This window comes from Rhopalosiphum maidis, chromosome 1 (assembly GCF_003676215.2).
Source record: "Rhopalosiphum maidis isolate BTI-1 chromosome 1, ASM367621v3, whole genome shotgun sequence".
NCBI classification, from domain to species: domain Eukaryota; kingdom Metazoa; phylum Arthropoda; class Insecta; order Hemiptera; family Aphididae; genus Rhopalosiphum; species Rhopalosiphum maidis.
In genome coordinates this window covers 47,643,619-47,658,910 of record NC_040877.1, presented here as the reverse complement: position 1 = coordinate 47,658,910, position 15,292 = coordinate 47,643,619, and the positions used below count along the sequence as shown (strand labels likewise).

The 15,292-nt window shown below is 23.7% G+C and overlaps 1 protein-coding gene across 3 annotated transcripts in view; it reads left to right on the top strand.

Moving 5' to 3' along the window:
- Positions 1-15,292, top strand: part of LOC113550247 (afadin) — a 62,357-nt gene that overhangs the window by 22,429 nt on the left and 24,636 nt on the right. The window contains exon 1 of one of the 3 annotated variants that reach the window (XM_026951979.1): positions 5,294-5,508. The exons of the other annotated variants lie outside the window; for them this stretch is intronic. Within the exon in view, the coding sequence (XP_026807780.1) occupies positions 5,487-5,508 (22 nt within the window). The 5' untranslated portion in view covers positions 5,294-5,486. Of the gene's footprint in view, positions 1-5,293; positions 5,509-15,292 lie in introns of those variants that run through there. 3 annotated transcript variants of the gene reach the window in all.

Here is a 15,292-nt window from a genome sequence, read left to right as displayed (position 1 = left end):
TTAAATATTATTTTTATTTTTTCTTTGGACATTAGTTAGAGCTTGAAAAAATGAAAAGTTTAATTACTTCTATCTACAGATTAGAATTTAATGTATTTGTTATTTTATTCACTCTTTCTTAAATTTCTTCAGTAGTTATCCATGCCAAATAAAAAACGTGTGTTCAGATATTGATACATTTATGTGATGGTGGTCTTTTTTAATTTTTTCTATGGTGATTGGATCGAGATTAGTACTTTACATCGGCAAATGCTGTTAATATACGAGTATATATGTTATTTTGCTGGATATATTTTTTTCTAACAGTTACAGTTACCCTGGCAACTAAACGATAACATTGGTATTCAGTTATTTTAATTAATCGTTATTCGATGATATCTATAATTTTTAAATAATATTTCGCGTTGCAGTTTCGATCACAAAAACCAAATTGTGGTTCAATGTTTTCCATGTAACGGAGAATTTATCAATTTTTTGACGGGCTTATGTTTAATTGTTAAGTTTTTGCTGTCGTTTTTTTTTTATATATGTATTTTTAGATTCCACTATAATTAAAAATATCGTGTTTTATTTAAAGTAAAATTATTTTTTTCTAGTTAGGTATTTCTACTATATTTTTTGTCCACAATTTCATATAAAAACAGTACTGAGAAAAAATAATGATATACCTACTTGTTAAGTGTATCTCCAGTTAGCGGTGTTTTTTTTCGTGTAAAAGTCTCTTCACTATATTATGGTTTCTTCTATTTCTTTATGTATAAAATCACGTAATAATATTTTCGTTGTATAGTTTTCTTAAAGAGAACATTTTATTTTTGTGAAAACTGAATTTAAGTTTCAATACGTATTAAACATCAATAAATTAGATTGATTATTAAAATTGTTTATGTTTAAAACATTTTTTTTAAGAAAAATTACAATTTTCTTTTAGCAGTTAAAAATATTAATTGAAAATTCTTGACATTTTTTGGACATTCATTGTCCAGGAATTTCCTTGAATTTTGTTATTTATTTTTTTGTCTTATGATTATGTCTTAGTTTGTATACAATAATGAAAAAAATAGTAAAAGAAGCAATAAGTTTTGTTAAAATATATAAAAACTGTAGTTATTATTATTGACGTGTAGTACATTTAAATTTAATTTGCAAACAATGCATTTAGACAAAATGGTATTTACGTTTATTAAATATTCAACGTTTTGCCAATATTTATATATTATAATAGCTGCAAAACTGCATTATAAACATCAAACTTGATGAAATTGTATAAAAAATGTTTAGATTAAATATTCACTTGAACTCAAAATGAAACAAACGTAGCTTACTAAGAAATAAAATAACTGAGAAGCCTAAAAAAAAAATGTATATATGCTAATTTTACAATATTCATGTCTGGAGTCGTGTATAATGAAAATAATCCGTAAAAGGTTTATCTAATATATGTGTCAGTATAAATAAAATCTAGATAAGCATAATATATTCAGCATTATAATTAATTAAAAATGGTAAGCAGCCATTATATATTCGTGTGTATATCAATAATTATCATAGTAAATTTAAAATGAAATGCTTCACCTAACACATTTTGTTTAAACATTTTTTAATGTTTGAAAAATATTTGATAACTAGGGATGGGATAAATATGTTATAAAAAACTAAAAATATTTGTATATGTATATGTAGTTAAAATGGCTATAATATGTAGTATAAAATAAAAATTATGTAACAAGAAAAATTAAAAATTATGTTAACGTGTAAAATTAAAATTAAATTTTAAATAATTTTTGAATAATATACAATTAATTGTTTCTAATTTCTAATCAATTTAATTTAAAAAATATAAAGATATTTTCACAACCACGCGAACGCAAGTGCTGACACTGTTGTAATTTCGTAAATATATTTTGCCTAATAATTGTTGAATATAAAGTATAAATTAAGATCATTAATGTATAGTTATCGAACAGAAACAAATAAGATAAACTATAATCAAGTTATTAATATTTAACTAATACTTTCATATACTTATTTTCTATTCGCATTATACACTTACAATTTTTACGAATACTATTATCGAAGTATAAATCTATAATACTACTAAACCACCGAAATTATCAACATTTACAAAATATGTAAACAAAAAGCAGAAATTTTACAAATAATGACAATTATGACGATTATGATGAAATATGTAAAAATATGTAAAATAAAATATGTTTTATTTTATTTTAAATCATGTGAAATGAATTTATCATTAACAATACTTAATGTATCATGTTTTAGTAAAAATATGTGTTTACATACAAATCTCAGCCCTATTGATAACACTATTCATGAGTGTACTTGGGCGTGGGAATTAAAAGGATATTTGAAAAAAATTAATCAACTTTATTAAACTAATAGAATTAGGACATAATGCTAATGCAAAAAGTATTAAGACAAATAAGTGTCATATAGTTATAAGTTCATAACATTGTTATAGTTACTTATAGTCTTTAAATTCTGAGTGGAGCGATGAATGTATTGATTTTACAATGTGTTTTTTTTTGTGTAGGATTACATGATATGTAGTCGATAAAATGTTTCGATTTTAAACTTTTCGGTTTTGGATAGAAATTGGATCTAGTTTGTACTTTAAATAGGTAAAAGTCCTCAGTATTTTTATGTAACAGGAATGAACAAAAAAATAATGAAGGAAAAACGGGAATTTTTATGCTAAACCAAATTTTGACCTAAATTGATTTCTGTATTTTGTTATAACTCATAAACGAATTACTACAAAAACTGAAATTTTCACTAAGTATTTATATTTTTATTTTGGTATATATGGTATAATTTTCAAAATATTTTGACTTTGAACTATTTATAGATAATTGATTTTTTTATAAACGTCAAAAAGATTTATAAATATTTAAAACTACTTGAAAATATAATGAAATATTCCTAAAAAGTGGTTTATTTTCCAATTAAAAAGTATCTAAAATGTTTTGTCACAATATTTATTTTACGTATTTAGTATTTGAAGTTAGAATTTTGACAAAATTCGCAAAAATTGTTTAAAATTTGGAAACAATTTTGTAGATAAAAACTCATAAAAACTTATCATTTTATATATATTAAGTTTTGAAAATGTAATACAATACTTCTCATAAGTAGTTCTTACTTAAATCATAAAATTTAAAAATACATAAGCAGCCAATTATTTTTATAGGTATTTTAAACTCAAATTTAGACAAAATTATTCATTTAAATTATTTTGTTATAATTTAAAAACATTATTCATAGGAACTTTTTACGTTCATTAATTTTATAATACGTAATGACATTTTGATTTATTTTAAGGTATTATTACTACTATCTTTATATATTATTCTATGAATCAACTTTTACTGTTCTACGGTATTTACAGAAAGATATTACATTTTGAGTTATATAATTTGATATAATATGGTATAAAAATATATTATTATTATAATTAAAATATTAATAATATTATAAATGCAATATTTTCGGAAAACATTTTCTATCAACCTTCTTACTCTAGTATTAAAAGTAAAATAAATAATTTTAATAGCTATTATATCGAAAAAGTATATCATGAATTACTTGGTAATATAGGCTGACAACAGATCATTTTTGCGCAAAATCGTTTTTGTTTACAATTATATATCATTGAATTTAAATTTAATTCACCTATAATAATGATCTACTTGACAGTTGACATTTAATGCACAGTAGAATGGATCGTACCCACTTGATTATCTTTTTAAACTAAAGATTTTACGTTAACATTCTGTGTTGAAAATACACCTATAATAGAATATTATATTAATATTACTTTATTCAGTCAATAATACTCATAATATTAAAATGTAACCTCTACCAAATGTTTGGCCGTTACGAGAGACTATAGTAGTTATACGAAATTCATATTTTGCCTACAATTATCATATTATATATATATGTACATTTTTTCTTGGAAAATATCACGTTATGTGTGATTTAACTTTTCGTTCTTAAAATTTAGAACAAATACCTACACTTTACAGGACACCCTTAAAAAAAAAAAAACATTTTAGATTCTGAGCGTAGGTTAAGGTAATGAAATGAATGTATTGATTTTACAATATTTTTTTTGTCAGTAGAAAAATGCTTCAATGTTTAGGGTATAGCCTTTTGTAACAAATCGCATCTATTTTGTACTTGCTTTAGGAAAGGAGGGGAGTAAAAAAAAATATGGAGGAAATATTTTCATCGAGTTGCGCCTTTCAACAAATTAAAAAAAATGTAATTAATAATAATTAGAAATTAATTAATAATTAGAAAAATAGCTTACTATTTTGTTTAACGTAATGTAAAATATCTAATTTAAATAAACTGATATATAAATTGTAGTCTTAATCCTTTAATCATCATTTTTAGTGAAAAATCTTTCTATGCTCAGCATGGCAAATTGTAGTTCGTTGTATGGCTGACGACGTTTTTCTCTGAATTTTGTTATGTATTTGTATATAAATGATCAGAGACAATAAGGGCACGGATTTTAAAAAATCGGCCAATCAGAAGCCGTATAGCGTTGCCCTCATGTGTCGATTTTTTTATGTTAATATGTATTATACATACGTCAAAGGGATAGTAATGCGGCGGTGCGTGTGTCAACGGCGGTGGTCGTATATAGTGGTTAGCATGTTTACAGAGTTTAGAGTGCGCAGTGGGAAAGTCCTTGTCCTCGACGAGCGCGCCGATTGCTGAAGATTTCAGTCACGCCGTCGTATCCTATCGGTTCGCATGACGCGCTCGTCCCGCTGGACTCGTGATTTGTCCGTTATAATTAATAATAATACGAACAAAATATAATAAATTTGCAAATAACTATTTTATGATCTCACTCAGTCGATATCACCACGTTTTTACTGAATAATTTTTCGCAAACAATCATCTTGACTCGTATGACTGACAAAAAAATAATACAATTCACTTGTAAAATATTGTTATCATTAAATTATATAATAATGTGTTCGCTCACTAAATAGGTATAATATATACTCCATGCCACACTGAACCTCCATCACTGGGTGTCGTATGGAGCCAATTAGAATAATAATACAATATCGCGTAGGTATGTCGGGTGGTGCAAGAAAGGATAAATTTTTTCTTTGTCGTGTTATAGTATGGGATCGTCTCACCACGATATCGTGTATCAAATTTTCTCCTTCCGTATTATAAAATTGTAATATATTTATAGTATAATCATTGTATGCGAAGTATTCGCGCTGTCAATTTGAAATTCTGACTCACACCGGGAATGTGTGCCACTGTCGGTAATCGTATTATAATTATTATTTTTATTTATATTATTGTTAAGTGTAGTAGTACGGTCAAGGTTGTTGTTATTGTCGTTGCCGCCGCATTTTGTATACGCACGTAACGATCACACGACTCTCGCCCCGTGTTTGTACCCTGACGACGACGACAACACTTCAAACATGATGGATTGGGGTATACGACGTAAGGAAAATGACTGCAATGCGTCGACAAGACAGCCACGTTTGCGCGTGCTTCCGTTTTGTCATCATATCTTTATGATACAGGGTAATCTATTTAAATGGCTACAATAATTTTTCTTAATAGAATTTATATTTTTGTAGTCCAATATATTTATCTATATTTTTACAAAATAAAAATTTAATTTTAATTTTAATCAGAAACAATATATTGTTTGGTTTACAAAATTTTTTATTTTTAATAATAACAATTGATTGAAAATTAGCGTATTCATTTAAATAGATCACTCCGTATACAATGTACATATAAGTTTAATATATTATATTAATAATGTATAACAACATGTTACTGTTGCGTTTGTTTTAGTTTTTTTTCCAAATCAATTTGCCCCTAAAATATTATAATATGTATACTAGGGTTATATTTAGAAAAGTATATATTACGTTTATTTACACACGCCTTGGTTTTCATGTTGTTTTTTTTACTAATATTACTATAGGTACAGTGTATAGTTTACGGGTCGTTCTTTGCTTGTGAGTCGTCGTGTAGTTTGAAAAGTATACACAAATGTACGAGACATCGATAAAGTAGTGTGTATGTTACTTATTTTTGTTTTGCGTCTTCCGATTTTTTTTCTGTACACATGGCTTGTATTTTTTTTAGAGATACAGTTGTGGTTTTGTTATATTATAAACGGCCAACGGCCAATGTTAACCGCGTGCTCCTATTATATAGAACAACGCGAGTGTTAACATAATCGGCATTAGCTGTCTATTATTTTTTCAGTTTATTATATATGTAGATATGTTTATACTTAGTATTTACTACTAAATTTTATATATTATTTTTTTTTAGATTTTTACATGTGATTTTTTTATCACTCTAATTTATTGTAAATTGATCGCAATTGTATTGTTTTGATATATAAAGCACAATTTAAGACTAAACACATTGGCTTGACCACAACATTTAATGTTAGACAATAAAAATAAAAACCCATAAAAAAAAAAATTGGAATAACGTTGTAATTGCGAACCAATGTTGATTTGGTTGTTTTCTTGTACCATTTACACATACCGCATTATAAACTACAAAATATTATCCTTCAAATGATAATATATTATATTATTTATTTTAATTTTAAATAAATAGAATTAATCGAAAAGTATGGCATTTATTTGAAATGTGAAATAGAACGACACTTCAAAATATTTGTATTTTATATTAAGAATTTAGAATTTTTATTTTAAAAGGGTAATGGATTCTTTTTTATTTTGGTTTATTCATTCTACTATATATCTATATTCTATTTAGTCCCTTGTAATAAGAATTTGGTGGATAAAATACTCAAGTATTTAGCTGTGCGGAAACCTAATTTAAAGTTAATTGAATTACATAAATATGTAAACCTATTATAATAACAAAGACATTTTTTAAATGTTAAATTAGAAAATCTTACTCTTACACATTTGACAAAATTAGTATTAATGTTTTTACTGTCTTTACTTATATTAATATACTATATATCTGACTACACGTATATTTAATTTAATTTATAAAGACGTTATTTTTTTTGAATATTTCATTTTAATTTAGAATAAGGTAATGGGATTAACATTTATTGTACTAGTAGCTTCTAATATCAGTCTATTTTTCATTTACACTATATAAATGTAAATATTTACTTTATACCATTTATAAATGGTTAATAAAGTGTAATAGTTTTGGCTGTTACACATAGTTTTCTATGTAAATAGGTAAGTATACAACTTAAAATATTTTAAAATCTGTGGGTTTTAACATAACCATTATTATTTGCTATAAACTTCAATTTTATAATTTACTATTAAATGTTGGTATTTTTATTTATTGACCATATTTGAAAAATACATTTAACATATTATTACTTACTTACATTTACAACAGTCTCAGTCACCGAGCATGTCTTATTTGTGCTTGCATCCAAATTTACCATTTCTATATAATTAAGTATGTAATTATGCATGGATTATCTATGGTTTATATATCGTAATTCGTTGAAGTGGATCGTTTCTTGATGATTACAATCAAGATGCTTCACACTATTCGAATTTTTTTTTATACATTCACATAGTTTAAATGACTTATTAAATGTAAATTCCCTTTTTTTAATCAAATCAACATTTGACATAAAATAAATTTATTGATTATGGGTGTAGTGCAATAGTGGGTTCAACATTTGTTTGGTTCAAATGTCAACAGAAGCATATTATGTTTCTTTTTACTTTGATGAAATTTCAATGAACTATGAACAACAAATATGCGCATTGTTGATAATCCATATCCTTATACTTTATAGACCTTTGTAGATGTGTGAACTATGTGACATGTTTGATATATTTTAATAATCAAGGATTTCTGATAATGATTTCGATATTTTATTTCACGAAATTTGTATAATTTCTCATTTTTGTAATCAGTTTGCTGTTGTACACTCTTCGTTAAGTGGATTTTATAGCGATTCTCATAACGTGTATCAAATTTTAAATGTTTTCTTATATTAATAATTATTTGATGTGACATATTTATTTATTTATATATGTTATGAAAGATAATAATTTTTTCATGTATATTTCCCTGTTATTTTAATGGGTTTATAACACGTACGTCACCTCGGTCATTTTAAGGCCATGAAGTAGAAACAGTTACATTTATTAGAGTAAAAATGTGTTTCTACATTTTTTTGCTGGTCAAAGAGGTAATCCCTAAAGTAGATTAATATCTTCAGTTTTTATTTACGCATTTTATATTTAGTTGCGTTAAGTAATTTTGTTTCGGTTATATTGTATGTTAATGATTATGATGCTATTAGACGACTAATGTTTAGTTTTATAAATTCTAAGTAGGTGGATTAAGTAGATTAAAATTTGTGATTATAAGTTATAACTCATCATTGATTTTGTTATTATAAATTTAATAATGGATTTTTAATGTTGAATACTTGTATACCAAACGCATAAAAACAATGTAGGTCAATATTAAGTTTTTAAAATTAAATATTAATAGTAATAGTCTGGTCAAGGTTTAAGGGTAATAAAATAAAAAATAAAAATACCAAACTATAGACAATGTTACTGCAATGTGTATGCATGGATAAAAATTGATCACGGGTTGATAATCATAGTATAATGAAAAATATGAATCGTATAATTTTTTTATTTACAAAGTTTTATATTAAATAAATATATTACGAAAATTATTATAAATTATGATAATTAAATTTATAAAATACTCGTAATTGAAAATTTTTTGAATAAATCTTATAATTAATATTGACTTTTAATGTATTTGATAATTTATTAAGTTGTTATTTTATCATATTATTATTTGAATTCCTACCTACTGTAAACACTTATTTAATTAAGTATATACCTTGAACTGCAATATACGAAAATTATAGTGCTATCTTACGATTATTATTATAACTAAATAAATATGGGTAGTTTGTTCTTTAACCGTTAGATAGCATACCAAGTTATGAAACAACTACAAGTACTACAACAGTAATACGCATTTACCATCGAGGAGTAAAATATATTTTCTAAAATGATTTAAATTTTGTACATTTTACGATCTAATTATTAGTAATTATTAGTTTCACATATGAGTTCTTTAATTCTAAAATATTTATTTAAAAGCTAAAGGTATATCATATTTTTTCTTTTTATTTCTTAAGTAATTATTCAATTTTTCAATTTTTTTTTCAGTATTCAATTATCAATTCAATATACAGATTAAAATAGTAATAACAAAATTATTAGATTGAGTATAGTTTGAAAATTTATCTTAAATATCTACATTTTTGAAAATTTAAATTATCGAAGGTATTTACGTTTAACTTTCGTAATTTTTGTAAATCTGACGTATTATTTGTTTTGGTGTTTTAATTAAAAAAAAATATTAGGTAAATTATAACATTTGTAACAAATATGAAATAAGTAAGGTATGTATTCATGAATATAGAATTGCCCTTTATAGAGTTATATTTTTTAGAATAAATTTATTATTTTAATTAGTTATAACTTTCTTGTGTCTAACAACAAAATATTACAGATGACTTTAGATGTGTAATAATTGTGGATTATTACAATTTAAAAATAGATTTTTAAAACCAACTCGCTAAATTATAAAAACAAAATATTAATTTAGATTTTGTTAATTATCGTTAGCAATTTACACACATTATATTTTTTCTTCGATAATGGTTTTTACTTATTAATAGTACATTCACTATCCACTTTATATTTTTGTTTAATATTAGATTAATTGATTAATCCTATAGGTAGTATACTCGTACATTAATTGTTAGGATTATCAGGATCAATATTAAGTTTCAATTTTTTTATTTCCTAAGATACACAACTAAATAAATAAAAACAAACTATTTAGACTAATAATGTTTTTTTTCCGTTAATCGCTTAATTAAATTATGCAAAAGTTGCATTAATAAGACATTTTTATTTTTAAACACTGAGATTTGTCATTATTTTTGATTAAAATTAAAATTTGTCATTAGTATAATATCATTTTTATTACCAGTATAAATACGGCGTGTTGTATAGGCATTATTGATACGTTGCAGTATTGGTGCTGTTGTGTGTTTAAAACATACATATCGTATTATTTCATAATCATTTATGGTATTGGTATTATTATATATAATAATATGATAAAATCAATTGGCTAAATAATATAATTTTATGCCACATAAACGATATAATGTATAACTGTTTGTTTTTTAGTTATGTTAATTATTAACAATGCAATGTATAATATACTGCCTACGTAATTTCCCGGCTTATGATTAATGATGATTGATGACAAGTTATGAATATCCCGATGTGTATATTGTATATACTATGCATTGTTTCTTGATATAGATGAATAGTATTTTTTTAAACTTAGTAATTGTTGTCTATTGTCAACAATATTTTAAAATATGAAAATTAAATACATGGATAAATATCATTATATCCCAAAAATGAATTGTTTGTGAGATAATAGGATTATAATAATTTCAACTGAAAAAATGACCAATAAATAAAATAATAAGTAGGTATAATTATAATCTTAATTAAGATTTAGTTTTTTCATATTAGAGGAACTATAATTTAAAGAAATGGACTATGACTTTCGCCATATACTATTTGACAATTAAGAATGTTTTAAAAACTTTTTTGTTTACAAATAATAAACCAAATTTCTTAATTTCTAAATTAAAATCTTATTTGTCTAATTTATATATTTTTTTATATAATTATTGTTTATACAGAAATATAGAGTTTTTAAATTTGGTATCAGAGAGTTGGCATCCCAATAATTGATGTATTTTAATGTGAAGCCTTATAGGTTTCTAACGACCTAAATCATATATTTTTTAGTGGAGCAACTTGTTCACCCGATTCCTCCATAACAATAATTTTATATTGTTTCATTTTTGTATGGCTTGGAGATAAAACATATACGTTTTAATTATAGCTTAAAGATTAAAAAATTACTTTATTTCACGTAAAATGTAGTACCGAAAATGTTATAGATTTATCGAAAATCTGTTTGAGTTTTAAATAAACAGTTATATAAATATTTATATGTTTGTGGAATAAAAATAAATAGTCAATAATTGTAGACAGTAATTGAGCATACATAGTTATTATAGGTATACCTATATTTATAAACCATGCATTAAATTTATATTGTTTAATTTTATTTATTATTATATAAAATATTTTTTAGGTAAATGCGGGCCTCATTTATTTCAATTTAATATATTTTTTTATCTAATGAATGGGTAATTTTGATATTAATTTAAAATTTAAATTGTTATTGCAGCATTTTCTTAATGTTGTAGTGGTATAAAAGTTTCGTTTTTCTGGAAAATTAAATATATTATGTACCATCTGTGTTGAATTGTCATTAATATACTTAATATATATATTATGCAGATAATATAAAATATAAATATAAAATTTTTATACACTTTTTTAACCCTAAATTATATTTTTTATAGACATAAAAGAAAATCAACTGAAAAAAAATAAACAGACTTTGTATAGATTATAACAGTGTTTATATATCTTAATTCTTTTTTTGCTTAGGTTAAAAGATGATTATGTCATGATTTTTACTTATTTTATGAAGCTTTTATATAATCTTATGTATTTTGTAACTTACTTAATTCCTGTCTAAGTTAATGACCCCAATAGGAATCCATTTCATTATAAAGGTAGTTTTTTAAATGTAATAAGTACGTATCTTATGTTTTCTAACATCAGATGTGTTTATGTATTGTTATTGTCTATTAAATAGATTGAATCATTGAAAAAAATTATTTATCAGGTATATATATATATATATAAATATAATATATATAATATATATATATATATTTTTAATAACTATTCTGATTTTTACTTTTATGTTCAGTTACAAACAATTATTCTAATACACACTTGTAAGAACTAAGAATATTTTAGTTTTTACAATGACATTTGGCAGATTCTTTTGTTTGATTGAAAATAAATTAAAGGGTTGCCTTTTGTTATAAGATACGTAAAAAAAACAATAACATAAATAATAAATACAGTATTTATGTATCATATATATATATTTGAATAGCACATATATTGTACTCGTAATTTAGTTACAAAAGCAGATTACAATAATACTTAAGCAAGATAGTGTGGTCGACACGCGAAGGCCGTTTGAAAATTGATAATCAAATTAAAAATCGTCCGTTTGAATTATTCGAAGTAGTCCATATAATTTATTTACGAGGTTCATAACGTTGAAATCGATAAAACACAAAAGTGACATTGTTTTGAAGTTCTTAGGATATAATTATAGTGTCAATATAATGGAATCGTTTAATGACGAATTCATCAAATGTCCCAAATATATAATAGTGTTATATTGCTATGATAAATATATAGTATGTTATAGCCATATATTGAGCCATTAATTTAATATAATTTTTAGAATTTGATTGATCTATTTATTTACTATAAATTTTATGCTTTTCGAAACACGAATGAGTAAGGCTAAGTTTTATATGCAACAAAATATGCATTTTATTTTTAAAAACCTTTACTTTTTAATTTTGTATTTTTCGTTTATATTATAAATTTTTAACTAATAAAATTGTCACCCACAAAGTTTAAAATATCGTCTACACTGTAAACACTCGTTGTATTATCGATTTGTAAATCAATTTTGAACAAGCATAGTTGGATTGTCCACATGCCTATAAAATCTTATCTTTCATCCAATACAACCAGTCATATCGGTCTATAAACAGTATAATATGTACAATAAATTAAACAATAATTACAAACTTTAATAAGATAAATACGATCTAACATTAGTGTTTTCATTTAAATACTTAAAAACTTTAAATATGGAATTATATATGCATTTTGATAAGAATATTCAAAGATATTCAAAATAAAAATTGTTCTATTTAATGTAAAATGAGCTAAATCGTGGACATCAACCATCAGCCAATGTATTTGGATTAAAGGAATTAAGTCCTAGCTTTAGTAGTAATTAGAATTGTTTATGTATACATTTCAACTAATTTTTCATCGGATATTTATTAGAGATTATTAACAAAAATATATATATATATATATATATATATTTATTAGAGATAAAAATAATGTAGATTGTTAATTTGTAATAAGTGATCATATTATTGGTTTTCGCATTAATTTTGTAATGCCTTACAATTACAATTTTAGTTATTACGATTTGAATTCTGTATTATTATAAAATATACTTATACTAAATATTATCATTTGTTCAAGCGTTAATAGTTTCATACATAATCCATTTTTGGAAAAAAACTCTTTTGTTAATTAAATAAGATATTAATTTAACCCTGTAGCGTATTTAAAAAACACAAATTTGATTATTATTTACTATAAAAAATACAAACACCGTATAATAACTAAATTTATATTATTAATTTTTCGATTTATTTATTATTATAACAATGTATTTATAATTTTATAATTATTCCCATTTTAATGTTTGGATCACATTTATATTTCATTTTGGTTAGATCATATTGTGTTATTTTTTCCAGTGAAGATAGCGCCACCGTTTTTAAGGGTCTTTCGTATACAATTTTGATGGGCGACTCGCCAATCCGCCAGTCATACTTAATCTATTGGGCGTTCCAGCATAACGCTACTTGTGTGTTAACTTTAAATCGTGTTTCATAAATTTGATTTAGTTTTTTTATTATAATAATTAATTAAATTGTTTAAAATATGATTGGTCTCTGGTCATATACAAATTTTCGCCTACGAAATAAGGAATGTGAAGTGCTCTTAGGTGGTATAGTATTTTTTTTTAAATTTTAAAAGTATAATAGTTTTTATTAAATCGTGATTATATATGTATTATGTAGGTACATTTTTATACTTAATTTTCATATTTTAATTAAAAAATATTAATTAAAAGAAAATGATAATTATATTGTTATAATATTTAAATTATATGTATATATAGCTACACATAATACAATGTTAGAAAACAATAAACATAGCAATAACATTCAATTTATAGAATTGTGTATAGTTTGTTAATAAAACCGAGCTTTTAAAAGAAATACGTTTATTGTAATAAGTGTATATGGGACAAGCCGTTAATATTTATGTGAATTTATATTAATTTATATAGGTCCTAGTAATCAATTGATTAATTTTAACTGATCCTATTACATTAAATATAAATCAGTATAATTACAGTGCAATACACTGAAGCACTGATAGTGTGTTAGTTTTTTTTTAAGTCAGATAAAGTTTAATATTTTTAATTTTATATGGATAATCATTTTCCATTTAGTGATTAGAAATTAGTTACTAATAATTATAAGAACTATATTACCACAATAAATAGTAACATTTAAAATAAGCTGAAAAAGTATTTTCATTATACTGAATTATTATTAGCTAATAGGTAATTGTATTTATATTTGTTTATTTTGATTGATTGTAATAATTTCAAATAATTTAATTTATATTTAGTATATTGTTTCTAATTGAATACGATGTTATTTATCATGCATGCTATTTACTTAAATGATTTTTAAACTAATTAAAGAGTATATGACAATAACTGGCTTAGTTGAACACACATTTGTATTTCTTGAGTAGAATTCCATTTATTTGTTGTTTTACAAAAGCCAAAATAACCAAACGAAGGTGGTTTAAAGGAGTTGTCTGTGCACTCAACATTGTTAACAAAAGGGCTTATAGACATTGTATTACGTATTAAATAAAAATATGGGTCGCTCTATGGGTTTGTAGTGACGATAATACATGTTGGGAGGATATCCTCTATTCATCCTTTTGATTTTTATTCATATAGGTATTGCAATCTTGAGTTAGAATGATCTTATCAAATCCATATATATGTATGTATGTATGTATGTATGTATGTATGTATGTATGTATGTATGTATGTATGTATGTATGTATGTATGTATGTATGTATGTAAGTATATAAGTATATGTGTGTGTTTTTGTATATTTGCAAGTACTTATTTTTTCGACATATTTTTTGACTATACGAGTTGTTTATTTTTTACTATCATAACTGTTATGATCCATACGTGGAAAGCATCCGTGTTGATGATTTAAATAAAATTATTTATGTAATATGATTGTAATTAGGATATGTATCGTTTTAACTAAAATATAATTTTCTTAGCGTATTTTAATTTACCGCTGCTAATGTCTCGCAA